At 43.9% G+C, this 20,854-nt stretch overlaps 2 protein-coding genes across 2 annotated transcripts in view; one reads left to right on the top strand and one right to left on the bottom strand.

The window, feature by feature from the left end:
- The window catches only part of nipal4 (NIPA like domain containing 4), a 30,863-nt gene extending 20,483 nt beyond the window's left edge, over positions 1–10,380 (top strand). Inside the window, exons 7-10 of the mRNA XM_084319943.1 lie at positions 5,079–5,246; positions 6,987–7,066; positions 9,519–9,731; positions 10,110–10,380. Of these exons, the coding sequence (XP_084176069.1) occupies positions 5,079–5,246; positions 6,987–7,066; positions 9,519–9,731; positions 10,110–10,340 (692 nt within the window). The 3' untranslated portion in view covers positions 10,341–10,380. The remainder of the gene's footprint in view (positions 1–5,078; positions 5,247–6,986; positions 7,067–9,518; positions 9,732–10,109) is intronic.
- A 5,596-nt stretch (positions 10,381–15,976) lies between these two features.
- The window catches only part of tmem135 (transmembrane protein 135), a 37,567-nt gene continuing 32,689 nt past the window's right edge, over positions 15,977–20,854 (bottom strand). The window contains exons 14-15 of the mRNA XM_084320713.1: positions 18,577–18,644; positions 15,977–18,426 (exon numbers count right to left, since the gene is read on the bottom strand). Coding sequence (XP_084176839.1) covers positions 18,285–18,426; positions 18,577–18,644 — 210 coding nt within the window. The 3' untranslated portion in view covers positions 15,977–18,284. The remainder of the gene's footprint in view (positions 18,427–18,576; positions 18,645–20,854) is intronic.

Here is a 20,854-nt window from a genome sequence, read left to right as displayed (position 1 = left end):
CTCTGTCGTTGTCTCTTTCTCAGTGTATCACCATTTCTGTCTATCTCTCTCTATCACCCCCTCCTCTCTTTTAAGGTGAGACACCCCAGGTGAATAGGCAATTATTTTTTAATAGATATCACTATGAAACTTTCCCAGTTTGTTATGTACATAACAACTATGAAAAAATTTATTGCACGTTTTCTGAGATCTTATGTTTATATATGCAAAATAGGTATTACCTAATTAAACATGCACTAATTTGCATATGACGTTTGGGTATAAATACCAACATTGGATGATGCCAGATTAAAAAAAGAATTTCATTATGTTGACACATAACACAGTGAACTTTTCTCCAGAGGGGATTGTGGATATGTCTTTTTATCATCCCATAAATCAGGAAATGCTGTCTACAGTCATAAAAAAAATCTGTTTTCGCCAGTTTTTTTGGTCTAAATGTACTATAAATCAGGCTATGAATGATATATCAACAAACCCCTCTGGACAAAGATGCAGGGTATATATACGAAGAAATGTGGAAAGTATGGTGTTTGTAGGTGCTATGGAAATGGTACATTTATACCCAAGTGTGTAAGGAAAACGCATAAAAACATTTTTCTTTTAAACAGCTATTTACAAACACAATACCTAATTAAAGGAAAACTCCGACATTTTGGGAAATTAGCTTATTTAACATCTTCCCTGGAGTTAGACAAGAAGATACATACCTTTTTCGTCTCTCTGCATGCATTGGGCTTAGGGAACGCCTGGACCGTTAGCCTAGCTTAGCTTCATCACTGGAAGTCGGGCAGACATCTAGCCTAGTTCACTACAGTCAGGAAATATACTCCAAATACAATCAAAATACAACTCCCAAACATTCCTGTAAACATGTTGTGACCTGTGTATTTACCACATCTCCCAGTCACACAAGTCACACGAGTCTCCCAGTCACACAAGTCTCCCAGTCACACAAGTCACATGAGTCTCCCAGTCACACGAGTCTCCCAGTCACACAAGTCTCCAAGTCACACAAGTCTCCAAGTCACACAAGTCACACAAGTCTCCCAGTCACACAAGTCTCCAAGTCACACAAGTCTCCCAGTCACACAAGTCACACAAGTCTCCCAGTCACACAAGTCTCCAAGTCACACAAGTCTCGCAGTCACAAATCTCCAAGTCACACAAGTCATACGAGTCTGCCAGTCACACAAGTCACCAAGTCACACAAGTCTCCCAGTCACACAAGTCACACAAGTCTCACAGTCACACAAGTCTCCAAGTCACACAAGTCTCCCAGTCACACAAGTCTCCAAGTCACACAAGTCTCCCAGTCACACAAGTCTCCCAGTCACACAAGTATCCAAGTCGCACAAGTCACAGGAGTCTCCCAGTCACACAAGTCTCCAAGTCACACAAGTCACATGAGTCTCCCAGTCACACGAGTCTCCATCACACAAGTCACACAAGTCTCCAAGTCACACAAGTCTCCCAGTCACACAAGTCTCCAAGTCACATGAGTCTCCCAGTCACACAAGTCTCCAAGTCACACAAGTCTCCCAGTCACACAAGTCACACGAGTTTCCCAGTCACACAAGTCTCCCAGACACACAAGTCTCCCAGTCACACAAGTCTCCCAGTCACACAAGTCTCCCAGACACACAAGTCTCTAAGTCACATGAGTCTCCCAGTCACACAAGTCACACGAGTCTCCCAGTCACACAAGTGACTTGGAGACTTGTGTGACTGGGAGATTTGTGTGACTGGAAGACTTGTGTGACTGGGAGACTCGTGTGACTGGGAGACTTGTGTGACTGGGAGACTTGTGTGACTGGGAGACTCATGTGACTGGGAGACTTGTGTGACTGGGAGACTTGTGTGACTGGGAGACTTGTGTGTCTGGGAGACTTGTGTGACTGGGAGACTTGTGTGTCTGGGAGACTTGTGTGACTGGGAGACTTGTGTGACTCGTGTGACTTGTGTGACTGGGAGACTCGTGTGACTTGTGTGACTGGGAGACGTGGTAAATACACAGGTCACAAGATGTTTACAGGAACGTTTGGGAGTTGTATTTTGATTGTATTTGGAGTATATTGCCTGACTGCTATATTGCCTGCTTGCCTCAACGACTACCGCCCTGTAGCTCTCACCTCCATAGCCATGAAGTGCTTTGAGAAGCTAGTAAAGGGCTACATCTGCTCCTCCCTCCCCATCAACATGGACCCCCTGCAATTTGCATACCGCCCCAACAGGTCCACGGAGGACGCCATATCCCATGTGCTGCACACAGCAGCATCACACCTGGACAAGAGGCAGGGGAACTATGTGAGAATGCTATTCATCGACTACAGCTCGGCATTCAATACCATAGTCCCCTCCATACTCATAGCCAAGCTCAGGGACCTGGGCTTGGGCTATGACCTCTGCCAGTGGGTCTTGGACTTCCTGACTGGCAGACCCCAGGTGGTGAGAGCAGGCAACTGCACCTCCTCATCCATCACCCTCAACATAGGGGCCCCCCAGGGCTGTGTTCTGAGTCCCCTCCTCTACTCCCTGTACACATACGACTGTGTGGCTCAGCGGAGTAGCAATACAATCGTCAAATTTGCTGACGACACAGTGGTGGTGGGCCTGATCTCTGCCAACGACGAGAGGGCCTACCTGGAAGAGGTCAAGGTCCTGGCGGGATGGTGCCAGGAAAACAGCCTCTCCCTGAACGTCAGCAAAACAAAGGAGATGATTGTGGACTTCAGGAGGTCGGGGGTCAAGGACTACAGCCCCCTCAGCATCGACGGGGCACCGGTTGAGAGAGTCAACAGCTTTAAGTACCTCGGAGCCTACATATCCGAGGACTTGACATGGACCACACACATTGACAGTGTTGTGAAGAAGGCACGACAACGCCTCTACTTCCTCAGGCGCCTAAGGAAGTTCCAAGTCAGCCAGAAGATCCTTAAGAACTTCTACTCATGTACAATAGAGAGCATCTTGACCGGCAACATCACCTCCTGGTTTGGGAATAGCACTGCACAAGACCGAAGCAGACTACAAAGAGTGACACGTTCAGCCGAACGCACAATTGGAGGGGGGCTCCCCACCCTCCAGAACATTTACTACAAGCGTTGCAAGGGCAAGGCTAAGAGAATCATTAAAGACTCCAGTCAACAACTGCCTCTTTGAACTGCTGCGGTCAGGCAAGCGATACCGGAGTCTCAAGGCGAGCACAGAAAGACTCAGAAGAAGCTTCTATCCCCAGGCCATCAGGCTGCTAAACGAACAATGAATGAACACTACACAACAACAACCACCAAACGCACATAGCACACACATCCACACGCACACACTCACTTTAAACAAACACACTGTAGCACCCACTCCACACACTTTATAGCACACACCCACTTTAAACAAACACACTGTAGCACCCACTCCCCACACTTTATATTTATGGATGAAGGATTGCACTACAACTCGTACACCTTACTGTAAATTGTACCTAAAATTGTACCTCATCCCATTTCTGCTTTGCACTAGATAGTACTGTACATTAGTACACTGCATAGTAATTGTGTATTGTATATTATATGGTAACTCAGAACATTGTACATATGTCTATACCGAACACTGTGACCTCATTTTCTTCTTCTAAATTCATGCTATATTATGTTATTATGTTATTTGATACTATCTTGTCTAGCACAGTCTCTGGAGCGTAACAGTAAGAAGCATTTTGTATGAAAGTATTCTGTACTTCTGTATGACAACTATTAAAGAACTTGAACTTGAACTTGAACTTGACTGTAGTGAACTAGGCTAAATGTCTGCCCCACTTCCAGTGATGAAGCTAAGCTAGGCTAACGGTCCAGGCGTTCCCTAAGCCCAATGCATGCAGAGAGACGAAAAAGGTATGTATCTTCTTGTCTAACTCCAGGGAAGATGTTAAATAAGCAAATTTCCCAAAATGTTGGAGTTTTCCTTTAAATATGTGCAAATTTATGGATGCAATCTGGCAAAATGAAGTAAAATAAACAACTAAATGTGTGTTATTGGTGTTTTATTGTCACTAGTTTCATAGAAGACATGTTTAGGAAGCAAAATATACCAACCAAAAATAATTTATTTGCCTATTCACCTGGGGTGTCTCGCCTTAATTAACATATCTTGCAAGCACAGAGTACTCATGGCCAGTACAGAGAGACTCAGAAGGAGCTTCTATCCCCAGGCCATCAGGATGCTCAATGACAATGACACTATGTAACAAACCATCATCTACACACACTGCACACACATCCACATGTACACACTCACTTTAAACAAACACTCACCTTACCACTCACTTTAGACACTTTAGACACTTTAATACACTTTATATTTATCTAAGAATTATTTTTTTGTAGTTTTCTCCTCCTGTAGCTCGGCTGCTCCGTCTCCCCTACATGTTCAGAAACCCAGAGGAAGCTTGTCTTAACCCTTTCACTGCCACACGACAGAAGGTTAACCCTTTACTATCACACAACCGACGGTCGCCGGCTAACCGGCTGTCGTGTGGCAGTGAAAGGGTTAACCTTCTGTATATTGTCGCAGTGAAAGGGTTAACCGTTTTGGTAGTGCGGCAGTAAAAGGGTTAAGTCGTCATCATGAGCAATTGATAAAATCGTTCATTGCGTGCCTCTGGAGACCTGTTTCAGAACCACAACAAAACGCACTGCTTTTATCCGCCTACGACTCTGGAACACGGCATTCTGTCTGAATGCACACATGATGACACCATTGTGCCGTCTTTGCTTGGTTCAGTGTGAAAAACTCAAAGCAGACAGAATGGAGGTTCCCCATTGCAGCATTATTACGGGCTTTCCGTGTGAAAAGGGGTGTTTTCCCCGAGAGAGAGAAGCTCCTGCTCCGTGTGCCCCCCCCCCTCTCTCTCTCTCTCTCTCTCTCTCTCTCTCTCTATCTCTCTCTCTCTCTCTCTCTCTCACTCTCTCCAGTAAACCTGTGTGTGTGTGTGTGTGTGTGTGTGTGTGTGTGTGTGTGTGTGTGTGTGTGTGTGTGTGTGTGTGTGTGTGTGTGTGTGTGTGTGTGTGTGTGTGTTCCTCTAGGTTTCCTGGTCTATGCTACAGTGCTGCTGCTGCTGTGTCTGGTCCTGGTGTTCTATGTGGCTCCTCGTGTGGGTCAGAGTAACATCCTTGTCTACATCAGCATCTGCTCTCTGCTGGGAGCATTCACTGTGTCCTCTGTCAAAGGACTGGGCATCGCTATACGCACAGGTAGGCAAGTAGGTAGATAGATAGGTTAGTAGGTAGGCAGGCAGGCAGGCAGGCAGGCAGGCAGGCAGGCAGGCAGGCAGGCAGGCAGGCAGGCAGGCAGGCAGGCAGGCAGGCAGGCAGGCAGACAGACAGACAGACAGACAGACAGACAGACAGACAGACAGACAGACAGACAGACAGACAGACAGACAGACAGACAGACAGACAGACAGACAGACAGACAGACAGACAGACAGACAGACAGACAGACAGACAGACAGACAGACAGACAGACAGACAGACAGACAGACAGACAGACAGACAGACAGACAGACAGACAGACAGACAGACAGACAGAAGGACAGACAGACCAGACCAGACAGACTCTAGGCACTCTAAAAGTGTAAGCCAAAAACTGGATAGTGTACGACAGGGTCCAGTGGTCCATTCCAATAAAGAACTAATATAATTTGGACAATCTCTAATTATGGCTTTATAAATAAAAAGATTCCAATGCAACTTACGTCTTTCTGGTAAGGTATTTGTCTTCTGAAACTCTCTCGATATCAGAACCATTCAGAGTAGATATGCAAGTCACTATAAACAATATTTTTGGCTTTGGAAAACAACATGAATTTCGTTTTACTGGCATTAAGCACCATTTTAGACTAATAAGTGCATCTTGCAGGGCATCAAAGGAGAGTTGTAAATATGTTGTGGCCAGTTGCACAGAATCAGCAGTACAATAGAGAACTGTGTCATCAGGCGTAATGGTGGCTTTGACAGCTGCTCAGAGATGAGACAATATTATGAATGTAAATGGTAAATAAGACCGGGCCCAGGATTGATCCCTGTGGAACACCTTTTGTGATGGGTAGAAGCTCTGATTTCCCATTTTCACACACTGAAATCTTTATGATAAATAGTTTTGAAACCAACTGCAAGCACCTGTATCAAAGCCAACACTCTGTAATCTTTGTAATAGGAGAAGGTGGTCAACAGTATCAAACACCTTCGACAAATCTACAAACAGGGCAGCACAATGCTTTCCTTTGTCAAGGGCTGATACAATGTCATTTATAACTACAGTAGCTGCTGAGATTGTACTGTGTTTTTCTCTAAAACCAGATTGGTGTGGGTTTAATATAGAGTGCTTTGTGATGAATGTTTTAAGTTGGTTGTTTACCAATGACTCCAGGATTTTTGCTAGACAGGATAACTTGGAGATTGGTCTGTAATTATTTAGGTCACTTTTAACCCCCCCTTTATGCAAGGGGGTCACATGGGCTATTTTCCAGGCAACAGGAACCACACCTGTTAGTAGTGAGATGAGCCGAGATGAGCAGGGTAGTTTCAGTGCTGTGGAGTGGAGTTGGCATAGGCCGGACTGGAAGAGTTAAAATAGGTTATCAGGTGAATGAATGAATGAATGAATGAATGAATGAATGAATGAATGAATGAATGAATGAATGAATGAATGAATGAATGAAAACTTTATTTAACAGATTGCAGAATGGGTACAATACAGTACGGCTCAATACACACAATTGTTAAGGGGATGCAGACCAGAGAAAGACGTTTGTCTCGTTTACATCAGGGTCCCCCATTTTCAATTCATATTGACATTTATGACATACTCAACATACATGACATGGTAGTAGTGTGGATGATAGATAATATGGTTTATCGGAGAGAGGTTTGGATAGATGTACTTATGATAGGAGTTATCTCTCTCCATCTCTTTTTTCTCCCTCTTTCCAGTCTTCACTGACACATCAGTGGTCAGTCATCCTCTCACCTGGATCTTGCTGATCTCCCTGGTCGTCTCCATAGTAACACAGGTATTTAACACAGGTTACTCCATAGTAACACAGGTATTTAACACAGGTTACTCCATTAGTAACACAGGTATTTAACACAGGTTACTCCATAGTAACACAGGTATTTAACACAGGTTACTCCATAGTAACACAGGTATTTAACACAGGTTACTCCATTAGTAACACAGGTATTTAACACAGGTTACTCCATAGTAACACAGGTATTTAACACAGGTTACTCCATAGTAACACAGGTCCTGTAACTGTTCTTTTTTTATCCACTTTTTCTCCTTATTTTCTATTTTTCTCCCATCCCCATTTCGCTGTGCCAATTCTCCCCTCCCCTGTCTTGAACGTTGCTAGACTATGCCTCCCACTGCTCGGTTGTAGAGAGGATAGAAGCCTTGCATCACGTGTCCCCTCCGGTACACGAGGAGGCAGCCTGTCACATCTTTTCACCTGCCAGCGTGGACTCTCATTGGCGAGGTGTAACACGTGGGAGGCTCACACTACCCTCGCCACTTCCTGTCTCTGCTGTGCAGGCGTCTCCCAACCGACCTGTAGGGGTCGCTGTCCACAACGTCCAATCCCCACCCATCGACTTCCACCCGCTGACTCTGCCAAATGAGCCAGTACGATGGCCGCCCCAAGCCGAAGGCAATGCTGAGACTGGGATTCGATACCGGAGTCTCTTGCATTGGTGACAAGCGCAATCTCCGCTACGCCACCCAGCCGCCCGTCCTGTAACTGTTCTGTACATCCGTGCCACGGTCTTTAGGAAAGAAAAGGTCTAGACATTTACACAACAATGTGTAAATTCAGCGCCCACAGGACAGCTCCACTCTATTGAAGTGAATGACATATAGAATCTTGGTCCCAATCAGCAAACTGGTAGTTTACTGGTTTTGCATCGGTGACCAAACCTTGGTAATATAAGAACGTTAATCTGTGCTACACGCACACATCTTTCAAGGTCGTTTCTATGGTAACCATGCTGGGTTTACACACATGCAAAGCCTCATACAACATAACACCAGCTAGTATTATGTCTTGCTACTGTGGACCGCTGAACCTGAACTTAAACACTTAAAGCTGGGGTAGGCAAGTGCAGAGGAATGAGAAAGAGTGAGCTTACATATCCATCAGAAATAGAGCAGGCTCTGCATCACTTTTCAAGCCTGGCACCGTGTGGCACCAAGCTGGATATTTTAGAAAATCATAAATGATATTTCCTGGTCTCTGATCGACACACTTTTCGACAAGGAACACAATGGAAATTCATTTTCTGCTGTATTTTGCTGCACTCTCTTTGTTTGACAAACAGGTTAGCTCGGTGGTTAAAACTAGTTTTTCCCGCCTCAGACTCCTGGCTAAGACCAAAGCCTATCTCTCCCAGAGGGATCTGGAGAGGGTAATCCATGCCTTAATTTCAACCCGGCTAGATTACTGCAATGCGTGCGCTGTATGTTGGTATTGACCAGTCGCTGCTCCGTCGTCTACAATTGGTCCAACCTGCGGCTGCCCGTCTTCTCACCAGTACCAAGAAGCGTGACCACATTACACCAGTCCTGGCTTCACTCCACTGGCTCCCCGTCCGTCTCTGTATTGATTTTAAATTACTGCTGACTGTTTTTAAAGCACTAAATGGGCTGGCTCCATTATACCTTGCTGAGCTCCTGCGCCACAACACCCCATCCAGAGCCCTAAGGTCTGCTGACCAGCTGCTGCTGGAGGTGCCCAGGACCAGGCTCAAAACCAGGGGAGACAGAGCCTTCACTGCTGCAGCCCCTCGGCTCTGGAACAGCCTCCCCCACATAAGATCTTCCCAGAGCCTAGAGGCTTTTAGGCTTTTAAATCGCTGCTTAAAACTAGGGATGTCCGATATTATCGGCCGATATTGGCATTAAAATGTGATATCGGAAAATATCGGTATCGGTTTAAAAAAATTTAAATTAACTTTATTTACCCAGGCAAGCAAGTAAGAACAAATTCTGATTTTATTTATTGTCAAAAGTATGCATAATGTTGTGTTAATTCCACAACAAGAGATATGTAATGTTAATTACCTGAAATTATTCCATTTTGGGGGGGGGGGGAACCCTGCATATATCGGTATCGGAAATCAAGAGTTGGACAATATCGGTATAGGTAAAAAAGCATCCCTAGTTAAAACGCACCTTTTCCCCCCTGGCCTTTGACCAGAGTTAGCCTGCCACATTTGCTGTTACACTGGACTTTTTATCTATTTTGTCTTGTCTCTTTTATATTGCACCTTGCTATTGTTTTCTTAGTGTACTATACCGGTTTCTGTCATTTTAGTGTATTTTATTTGTTACTGCATTGTATGTGTTTTTTATTGTGTCCTACCTGTAAAGCACTTTAGTCATTGTAAATGTGCTCTCTCTCTCTCTCTCTCTCTCTCTCTCTCTCTCTCTCTCTCTCTCTCTCTCTCTCTCTCTCTCTTTCTCTCTAGGTGAACTACTTGAACAAGTCCCTGGACTGTTTCAACACTCTGCTGGTGTATCCTGTCTACTATGTGTTCTTCACCTCTGTGGTTCTGTCCACCTCCGTCATCCTGTTCCAGGAGTGGAGGAACATGGCGGGTGTGGATGTGGTCGCCACACTGGGAGCCTTCCTGGTCATCGTGGTGGGCGTGGCCATGTTGCACCTCTTCAGAGACCTACAGGTCAGTCACCCTGAGCTACAGGTCACCCCTAGCAACAGGAACATGTCACCCCTAGCAACAGCAGGGATAGGTCACCCCTGGCAACAACAGGAACATGTCACCCCTGGCAACAGCAGGGATAGGTAATGCCTAGCAGCAACACGTCACCCGCAGCAACAGCAGGAATAGGTCACCTAATATTTGTACTATTAATAATCCTACTACTATTATTATTATTATTATTATTACTAGTATTAACTTTTGCAGTATTATACTGTCTTACTCTAGTATTATTATCTGTACTATTATAATACTACTATAATTATTAGTCATATTACTAGTACTGGTATAATTTGTACTCAATTTGTACTCATCATTAATCCTATTGCTGTTTTGCAGGTGTCCCTGGAGCAGGTGACCAATCAGCTTCGTCAGACGGTGGAGAGGGAGGGGCTTGCAGAGGAGGTGTCGTCGGGAGAAGGAGGAGGAGGAGGAGGAGGAGGAGGAGGAGGAGGAGGAGGAGGAGGCGGAGCTAAAAGAGAAGATAAAAATGGACTAATAGACAATATGATAATAGAGAGTCTGCCTCCGATGAGAGAGGACGGCCCGCGGGTCTTCATCATCAGCTGAGAGAGGACGGCCCGCGGGTCTTCATCATCAGCTGAGAGAGGACGGCCCGCGGGTCTTCATCATCAGCTGAGAGAGGACGGCCCGCGGGTCTTCATCATCAGCTGAGAGAGGACGGCCCGCGGGTCTTCATCATCAGCTGAGAGAGGACGGCCCGCGGGTCTTCATCATCAGCTGAGAGAGGACGGCCCGCGGGTCTTCATCATCAGCTGAGAGAGGACGGCCCGCGGGTCTTCATCATCAGCTGAGAGAGGACGGCCCGCGGGTCTTCATCATCAGCTGAGAGAGGACGGCCCGCGGGTCTTCATCATCAGCTGAGAGAGGACGGCCCGCAGGGGTCTTCATCAGCTGACAGAGGACGGCCTGCGGGTCTTCATCATCAGCTGAGAGAGGACGGGTCTTCATCAGCTGAGAGGACGGGTCTTCATCAGCTGAGAGGACGGGTCTTCATCAGCTGAGAGGACGGGTCTTCATCAGCTGAGAGGACGGGTCTTCATCAGCTGAGAGGACGGGTCTTCATCAGCTGAGAGGACGGGTCTTCATCAGCTGAGAGAGGACGGGTCTTCATCAGCTGAGAGAGGACGGGTCTTCATCAGCTGAGAGGACGGGTCTTCATCAGCTGAGAGGACGGGTCTTCATCAGCTGAGAGAGGACGGGTCTTCATCAGCTGAGAGGACGGGTCTTCATCAGCTGAGAGAGGACGGGTCTTCATCAGCTGAGAGAGGACGGGTCTTCATCAGCTGAGAGGACGGGTCTTCATCAGCTGAGAGAGGACGGGTCTTCATCAGCTGAGAGGACGGGTCTTCATCAGCTGAGAGAGGACGGGTCTTCATCAGCTGAGAGAGGACGGGTCTTCATCAGCTGAGAGAGGACAGGTCTTCATCAGCTGAGAGAGGACGGGTCTTCATCAGCTGAGAGACGACGGGTCTTCATCAGCTGAGAGAGGACGGCCCGCGGGGGTCGTCATCGTCAGCTGAGAGAGAGAGAACGAGGGATGGACTTGGCAGAGAAGGAAGGAGTAGCATGGCTGGGTAGTGTGTAGAGGTCTAAGCATCCGGGTCCCATTCCTGGCAGCGGTACCTCCAGCTTGGGCAGTCGTCTCTACGAACACAATTGGCAGTGTTTCCAAATGGGAATCAAATCAAATCAAATCAAAGGTTCGGGGGCGCCAGTACAGCAGGGAGGAGATCTGGGGGAGATAGCGTGAACCTCTCCGTATGTATTACTCTCTCCCAGTGAAACTCCTCACTGTCGGGTCAAAAGAAGCGCCTGGCGACTCCACATGTATCGGAGGAGGCATGTGGTAGTTCTACACCCTCCCCAGACCAACAGTAGGGTTGCACAACAATATTGGGGGATGGGAGCAAAATGAGAAAAGACTAAAAGAAAAGAGAGAGTGAGATAAGAAGGTGGAGACCTTTAAGATACAGAACAATAGAGAGACATGTTTTTGTTTTGTTAAACCTACACGTTGTAACTTTTACATGGAAAAATATTGCATCTTTTAACAAAATTAGGTTTCAACAAGAGAAAACCCTCATATCAGCAATGCATGAAACATAGTGACGACACAAGCCCCTCTGACACGGAATTGACTTATTAGAACTATAATGAAATACAAATGAAGTACAATGCCCAAAGTTACCTTGCTTGAACAAATACTTTTTTTCTTCTGTTTTCACTTATCGTCATTGATGTTTATCTGTGTAAAAAAAAACATTGAGCAGTTACCTCTCAAAGCCACAGGGTGCCGCTATTATGTGAAAGTTACATAAGTTAAATGTGAAACAGGAATACTTTTCACTTAATGTCCCACTTGTCAGCACCTTGTTGGGTGAGTCTATGTTCTCTATGCGTTCTCAATGAGGGGGAGGCCAGGGGGCAGGCATTAATTACAGAATGTTTCAATCACAAAACATCAAGCCATAAGTCATTATTAAACTACATAAATGACACAGCTGTTAATATTGTATAGAATTTAACATAGCCTTTTTGCTTTCTTGTCACAGCTACTCACAGGTATGTTTGCTACGAATGGGACAACTGAAATAAAGGATTTTTGCTTTGTAAATATTTGAAGACGACTACAATGGCATTGAATCACTTCTATGTTTTTATGATGTCAATGGATTAAGTTCTACTAACCGTATTGGAATGATGACAGACTAATGATAACAGACTACGGTTATGTCTCCTGTGGGGTCACTCACTCAGTCACTCACATCACATCTATGACACTGTGTGTCCTTGTTTAAGTTGCAGTTTAACACAGTATAAAAGAATATCACTTAGAAATGTGATTTTGCTGTTTCCAGACCGTTTCGCACACAGTCACCCCTAGACTACCAGCGGCCCTCTTGGTGCATTACATCCAGAATACCAGCTCCTTTTATGGTACCTTCCAAAATACCAGTTCTCTCTAGACTAGAGCAACAAACCGCACATGGCTCTCATCCGCTGGGTCTTTCCTATCATCAAAGCAGCTGAGCTACTTACAACGCAACCAGTAACATCAGGCTTTCTCCTCCTCTCTCCAATTCATGTAGTCAGTAACACCAGGGCTGATGTGCTGCAGTGTAAGGGCTGATGTGCTGCAGTGTAAGGGCTGATGTGCTGCAGTGTAAGGGCTGATGTGCTGCAGTGTAAGGGCTGATGTGTTGCAGTGTAAGGGGGCTGATGTGCTGCAGTGTAAGGGCTGATGTGCTGCAGTGTAAGGGGGGTGGTGTGCTGCAGTGTAGGGGCTACAATCCACTCAAAAAGATCAAATGCGCATTAAGTTATACCCTTGTGTGCAGTATAAAGCTAAATATGCTCAGTTCAAATCCTAATCTTATGCATCTAAAGCTTCAGAAACAATATACTGTATTATCTTTTTATTTAACCAGGCAGGTCCATTAAGAACAAATTCTTATTTACAATGATGGTAGATAAACATTAAGGCTTGAGATTCAACTAAATATTTCAATAGAAAGTCAATACACCTTCTGGAAACATCAATAAGTCTATATATCTTTCTTCTTTTTTTTTTATTATGTTTTACATAAATTACAAACACTTTCATATAGTATCAATGCTTTTAATTACATATGATACATTTAGCCTAGTTCAGTTTATATATTGCTTGATTAAAATATCTGCTGTAATATAAACAAGATTCTTGTCACATGGTGTTTTTCCACTATGGTGGTTTTCCTCGTCGAGAATGCAGTGTCTACAGCTGGGCTGGTGAGAGGATTTAACTTAACTTCTACAGTGCAGAATACATCATGTAAAGAAACAGTGCTTATGGATAATGGGGCCCAAAAAGTTGGAACTGGAACCGTTTCTATTTAATCTCTACCTGGATTTGAATTCCCATTGCAACGCGACGTGAAACGCACATGGGTGGTAGTAATGAATATAGTAGTAGTGGTAGTAATGAATAGTAGTAGTAGTGGCAGTAATGCATAGTAATAATAGTGGTAGTAATGAATATTAGTAGTAGTAGTGGCAGTAATGAATAGTAGTAGTAGTGCATAGTAGTGGTAGTAATGAATAGTAGTAGTGGCAGCAATGAATATGAGTGGTAGTAATAGTGGTAGTAATGAATAGTAGTAGTAATGAATAGTAGTGGTAGTAATGTATAGTAATAGTAGTGGTAGTAATGAATAGTAGTAGTAATAGTGGTAGGAATGAATATTAGTTACAATCTATGAGACTGCCAATCTACGAGGTGCTTTGCATCTAAAATACAGCCGTTACTGAACTGTTCCACTCTCTCTTTCTCTACCAGCTTTCTCTGATGCTTCAGATCCACTTAAGCCACTTAATTATTACCAACATCTGTAATTTTAATCCAGTATGAATAATTACATCAAATTAATCCAATTTGAGTAGGGCTTTAATACCGTTGAATGCATACACAGCATGTTATGCTAGATGTAATTCTAAGTTCTACCTTCTACTGCACATTGAATCATATTTAGTTGGAAAACTCAAACTATACACCAACACATTGTGGTCAAATGGAAGCCATAATTCATCTATATGGTACATGATCTGTGCCGTGTATTTATAAAAACAGCTTCCTTGCTTTCAGCAGTAACTTAGATAACTGGCAGCAGCAAGTTCCCAGGTCAGTCGTATTTCAGTGTGCTCATTAGGAACATGTTCAAGTTGGAATCGATAGCTGTAAACGTATACATTTTTGATGAATCAATACTGCCGTATTGGTATGTCATGTAAAAGTTGATAAAAAATGTCAGTTTACACACACAACATATGCCGTTTCCAAATATTACGTGGAAATAATATTTCCGTACAAATTGTTGTATATTTTGCTTATCAATTTTCCCAAGGCGATTAATCAAAAGAACACTTGACTTGGCATGACTTGATAAATGAGACCCATTGTGTAGGAACCGCAAAGCGCTCCGTTGGCTGGTGCTCTCTGGGTTTTTAAGAGCACACGTGACCAAGTTTCACATGACCTTTCATTGTTCCACCCAACATGCCATGCAACGGAAGACTTATGGATCCTGTAAAGTAGAGCTGTTGAATGAAGGAGAAGTGAAAAACAATTGTTTTCTATTCAAGGTGGATACCACTGAAAGAACACAGTTAATATTCATACAATGCTTTGCACTGTCACAGGCTTTAACATATAGGTTATTGTTAAACTGAGTGGTAATGCCCTTTGGTTTCCAATCATCCATGTAGAATAGAGGCAGTGGTGTTGTTATTAACCTCTATACTGGAAAGAAAGACATACAGTGAGCTCCTCACTATACAGACAGTGATAACATTATAACATGGAAACAAAGAGGTGGCAGGTTGGCCTACAGGTAGAAGCTGATAGAAAGATCGCTGGTTCGATACCTGGCATCATTGTATTCCAGTGAGCAGACATAGAATGACTTATTACATTATTGGTGCCCACAATCTCTCTTAAAGGTCCCCTCCACTCAACATGCTTTCCTTTATGGTTAACTCCTCTTGTGGACATAACTTTGACTATACAGATTGTTATTTGTGCAGAACTCGTCACCAGAGCACCTTTTTCGCATTCAACCCCTGGAGAGGGAGAGCATCTCTGTACTCGCCTGAGTTGCATGTGTGATGTCACTAATGGGTCAAACCTATCATGGGCTAATGTGTTGTACCCAGTGGTGCAGTGGTGATTTCATAAGGGGTTGCACTGTTTTAATGATGTTGCGTGCTCCCGCGCATGCGCATAAATGTTCCCCCGCGAATAAAGATGATGCCTAATTGCCTCTAGGAATGTAACACGTTTCTTTCAGAGGATTTGTGCGACTGGTCCAACTGTAGTATTTGAACACACCTGACGACCTGAGCTATTGTTATGCAAAGTAGCCAGGTGGGTACTTGGCGCAGAGTCGAGTGGACATCCGTGCATGTGCGTGTTCCTGCTCAAAGAAGTTTGGTATGCCGTGCAACCCCGTCCCATGAGCACTGCATGCCTGGTTGTACCTCGACACATTTAGCTTCGGCATACAGTACATAGAACGCTGAGTAGGTGTTGACATGTCTTGAGGAGAACATAAGCTTCTGACTTGGAATTTCTGGTAAATATCAATGGGTGCTTGTTGCCAACTTGCATATTCATAGATTGCATTCTCAATGAGGTGTAGATATGCTGAGCCATTTTCAGTAGTTTATTGAACAATTTGGTGCAAAAATCATATTTGTACAAATTGTTATGCAATAAAGAACATTTTAAAGGTTAAAAGTACATCTGGAGGGGATCTTTAAAGTGACATTGAGCAAGGCACAGAATCCCAAATTGTTCTAAGGGCGCCGCATAGGTGACCCTGCACACAGCCTCTCTAAGGAAAGGCATGTGTAGAGGCGCATGTGTATCTAGAAGGGATTATGCATAAAGACAACATTTCAACCGCCTTGTGTAAATTCATACAGGGGACGTATTCCTCTCGTCATTGTGGCATATGCCATCAAATAGAGCAAGAGTACCGAGCCAAAATGTCAATCAATGTGCTCCCCAACAAATATTTACAGAGCTCACTGTATATCCCCAATTATCGATTGTGCACATTTTTATCACACCAATGTGACCTTCTATATGGTTGCACAAACAACACAAACACCATCCTAAACTTAATTCCTCTAATGATTGGTCTAATACTACAGTATGTATTGTATCTATACTATAGTATGTATTGGTCTGATGCTACACTCCATGATGACTATCTCTAACAAAAACACTGATTTAGGTGGTCAAACCCAGTCTGCTAGTTAGCGCATTAATACAACTTTCAAATCACGTAGGGCTCATCTGATAGTTTTGAGTTAATTTCAAGGCTTTCTTCTGTAGGTACCTTATTGCCTGTTACACTATGCCGGGTGTAATGCCTAACAAATTTGTAGAAATGCCCAATGTATCTATAAAAACGCTTCACCATACAATGATGCATTTGGAATAGCTTTGTATAATCACTCAAGTGGGTCATGCCCCCTCCTCCCCACTTCACATTTTGTGGCAAAACATTTCAGATAGCATTTTATGTCTGTTGATCTATTCTACACAAAGTACTTCTAGAAAGAATTTTCTTCAATTGTATGTGAAGTGTAGTTTCATCCACTCGTTTAATTTCAGATACATTTCTTTACTGCCAAAGATTTGTCCAGCACTTCTTATTTTGTGTTACTCAAATTAAATCTTTAGGCTGTAGTTAGGGGTTTCAAAACAATACTTTCTGTACAAATTTGTGTTCTCACTAAAATCTAAAAATCGCCTTCCATACATTAAGAGGTTTTCCGGATGTACATCAAAATCTTAAAGGAAAACATTCATATTCAGAACCTCTTAGAACAATGTCAAGATATCCCAAAATGAATCAAGGGGGTAAATATATCTGGGTCTGTGTTCTCATGATTAGCCTTGTTGCACCTAACGGACCTCTTTCCTGGTGAAGAAGCTCTCCGTATTCACCATTGACCATATTCACACAGCAGCCCTTTTGCTCTAATGTCATGCTCAGGTTGGAATTCCTTTCCACCCTGTTCCCACCCAAGGAAAGGAATCCCAACCCGAGCTTGACATAAGAGCAAAATTGCTGCTGTGTGAATATGGTCAATGGTCTGTCATCACTGGGTTTTTTCATATGCTGATGACACTCAACTATACCTCCTCTTCCCCTCCTTCCATGCGCAAGTTGAGGACTGTATCTCTTGCCTGGCTGACATTTCCAGACAAATGTCTGCCCAACACTTTAAGCTATATCTTGACACGGATAACCAGTTCTTAGGTTATTTAAAATTGTATATACAGTATTCACGTAATTGTCTACAATGTTCTTTTACACCTTCAAGTACTTTGTGCAGATATAACAAAAATGCATTTTGAAATCCTTTTGTAGCACAAGAAAATATGAAAAAAGTCAAGGGGGGTGAATTATTATCATTTGTTTTAGGAAACGTGCTCTCAAGGGTTCATTAAACCATGCGCACTTCACCCCTTTTCAATTAACTGCATCCCTAATTTAATTAGATGTTTCATTCATTCTAGCAGATCAATCAAAATCAGTCCTGCAAAGGCACACCGCCGACAACGCTCACAACAGCCTGCCGCAAGTACAGGCCCTGTTTAGCATTAGACACTAACAGCACCACCAGAATTCTGAGCCGTTGTTACAGCCTAGAAAGTGCTTTTAACCCTTTCACTACCAAAGAGTTAACCAATTTCACTGCGACAATGCAGAAGGTTAACCCTTTCACTGCCACACGACAGAGGGTTAACCTTCACTACCACACTACAGAAGGCTAACCCTTTCACTACCGTCTGTAGTGTGGTAGTGAAAGGTTAACCTTCTGTAGTGTGGTAGTGAAAGGGTTAAGCTGTAGCCTTGTGGTCCATAAAAAGAGCCGGGCAGTCAGTCTGTTTGACGTTGAGGTAATGCTGAGGCAGAGGGCAGGAGGACTGGTCTCAGATCAGCCCAGCGTAATGTCAGCTACTGGGGGCAGCACAGCTTGGAGATAGCGTGGGTCCAGTTTGGGCAGTTTAAAGCCTTTAAAGTCCCTGGAAGCCTGGGTCCCAAACGAATCCAGAACCAGTCGGTTCATCTGAGCAAACCTGGGTGGGGTAGAGGAATTTGTACATATATCTTTTCACTACCAGTGTTCTGCAAACAAATATAGTTTGGCAACTGGCAAATGAATACAGATATGAAATATACAAATGATTAATACAAATATGAAATATACAAATGTTGTACGAACGTACCTGCCCTTGGTTAAGCGCAGGAGGAACTTCCAGTATGAAGGTCTGAGGTTCTGTACCTCCATCACAGCCTGTGAGAGTGTGAGGAGTAAAACATCACTACTGTGCACAAGTGATAAGAAAGGACAGGGCCTGGGAGAGACTCCAGGGACATTCTAGAATCTAGATGACACCATGACTCGCAGACTTTAAGAAATAATAATAATAATAATAATAATAAATAAGGCTGAGTACAAATATTAGGGGAAATAATTTGATATTGAATTGTTTCATTTGAACAATCTGATATTAATAATAAATATTTATTTTTATTTGTATTCGCTAAAGGTTACTTCTAGCCTTCCACACTGCAGATGTCTCTAGTTCGGTTTTAGCCAAGCTTCTTATGAACTTAACCAATTTACATCTTTTGACAACAATGGCAAATGCTGGCCCCCTGAATCCAGAGCCGTCAAGCCTAATTGAATAAATATTCAATTAAATTCAAATCAAATCAGATTCTCAAACATAAACATAAAAACGGACAACACGCTCATCACAGACAAGCTGGATGTAGCCAATTACTTAAACATTTTCTTCACAAACATAGCCACAACACTGGTAAACAAACTACCCTCCCACTCAGGGCTTTATGGGGTAGAACACATAGTAGCTTACTACAAAAACCTAGGGGTCCGCAAGGACGACTTCAAGCTGGAAATGGTAACAACAGATGAGGTACTCAATAAACTGAGCGCCCTCCAACCTAACAAGGCCACAGGCCAAGACAACATCCCCTCCAAATTCCTCAGAGACTCAGCAGCCGCCATCACCCCAGTCATCACACACATAATAAACCTCTCCATAAAACAGGGACACGTCCCCAAGGACTTCAAAATTGCGAGGGTTACCCCTCTGCACAAAAAGGGCAGCAAATTAGACCCAGGCAACTACCGCCCTGTTTCTATTCTCACCTCCATCTCGAAAGTCATGGAAAAAATAGTCTACGAACAGGTCGAAAAGTACCTAGCGGAAAAAAATCTAATCTACGAATTCCAATCTGGCTTCAGAACATCCCACTCCACTGACACATGCCTTCTCTATTTGAATGACCACATCAAACAAGAGGTGGACGCGGGCAAATACTGCGGCATGGTCATGCTGGACCTACAAAAGGCCTTCGACACTGTCAATCACTCCATTCTGACTGACAAGCTAAAAGCAATTGGTTTTGATAGTCTATCAGTGAGCTGGATGCAATCCTACCTTGAGGGGAGGGAACAGATGGTGGAGGTAAATGGTACCCTATCCCCCCCCCCCTCACAGTGAGCTGTGGTGTTCCACAAGGAAGCATACTAGGACCACTACTGTTCCTAATTTATGCAAATGACATGTCGTCAGCTTGTGACTGCAACTTGTTCCTGTTTGCGGACGACTCAGCCCTGCTGGTCTCTGACAAGAACAAGTTACAGGTTGAAAAAACCCTCAGCTCGGAACTAGGCAGAATCTGCATATGGCTCGCTGATGATAAACTATCATTACACATGGGCAAAACGGAGTCCATTCTCTTCGGTTCAAATAACAAACTCAGCAAGACCGACGGCTTCTCAGTTACAGTTGGTGACAATATTGTCACAAGGAAAGATGAAATTACCTACCTGGGTTCCATCCTAGAGGCAAATCTTTCCTGTGACAAAATGGCATCCAATGTAATAAAAAAAGTCAACCAAAGAACTCTATTCTTGTACCGGATCTCCTCTCTGGTAAACAGGAATACCCTGAAGACTCTGGCAGGAGCACTCATTCAAGGGTACTACGACTATGCTTGCACCTCATGGTACCAAAGCACCTCAAAGGCGCTAAAAACAAAATTACAAACATCTCAAAACAAACTGGTCAGACTACTGCTTGACCTGACTCCTAGAACCCACCTCACCCCTGCCCACTTTGACAACCTAGGATGGCTTAGAGTAGACGACAGAGTACAGCAACTTGCAATGGGCCTGGTCTACAAGATACACTACACGACCAAGGTACCCATGTACATGTCAAAATACTTCCCAAAGGTCAGTGAATACCACGATCACAACACCAGAGGGAGCTCCACAAATCATGTTAAACCCAGATTCGGCTCAAATAAGGGACTAAACACGTTTCGCAATTATGCCACATCAATGTGGAACGCCCTACCCAAAGCTGTAAAGGAATGTGGATCACTACCCACTTTCAAAACCAATCTCAAGGCCCAGGGACACCTACGGGAGACTGCAATTCAAAACTGGCCCCTGTAAATGTCCTAACC

This window comes from Notolepis coatsorum, assembly GCF_963971535.1.
Source record: "Notolepis coatsorum genome assembly, chromosome: 8".
NCBI classification, from domain to species: Eukaryota; Metazoa; Chordata; class Actinopteri; order Aulopiformes; family Paralepididae; genus Notolepis; species Notolepis coatsorum.
The sequence above is the reverse complement of the archived record's forward strand: the minus strand, read 5'-3'. Positions and strand labels throughout refer to the sequence as shown.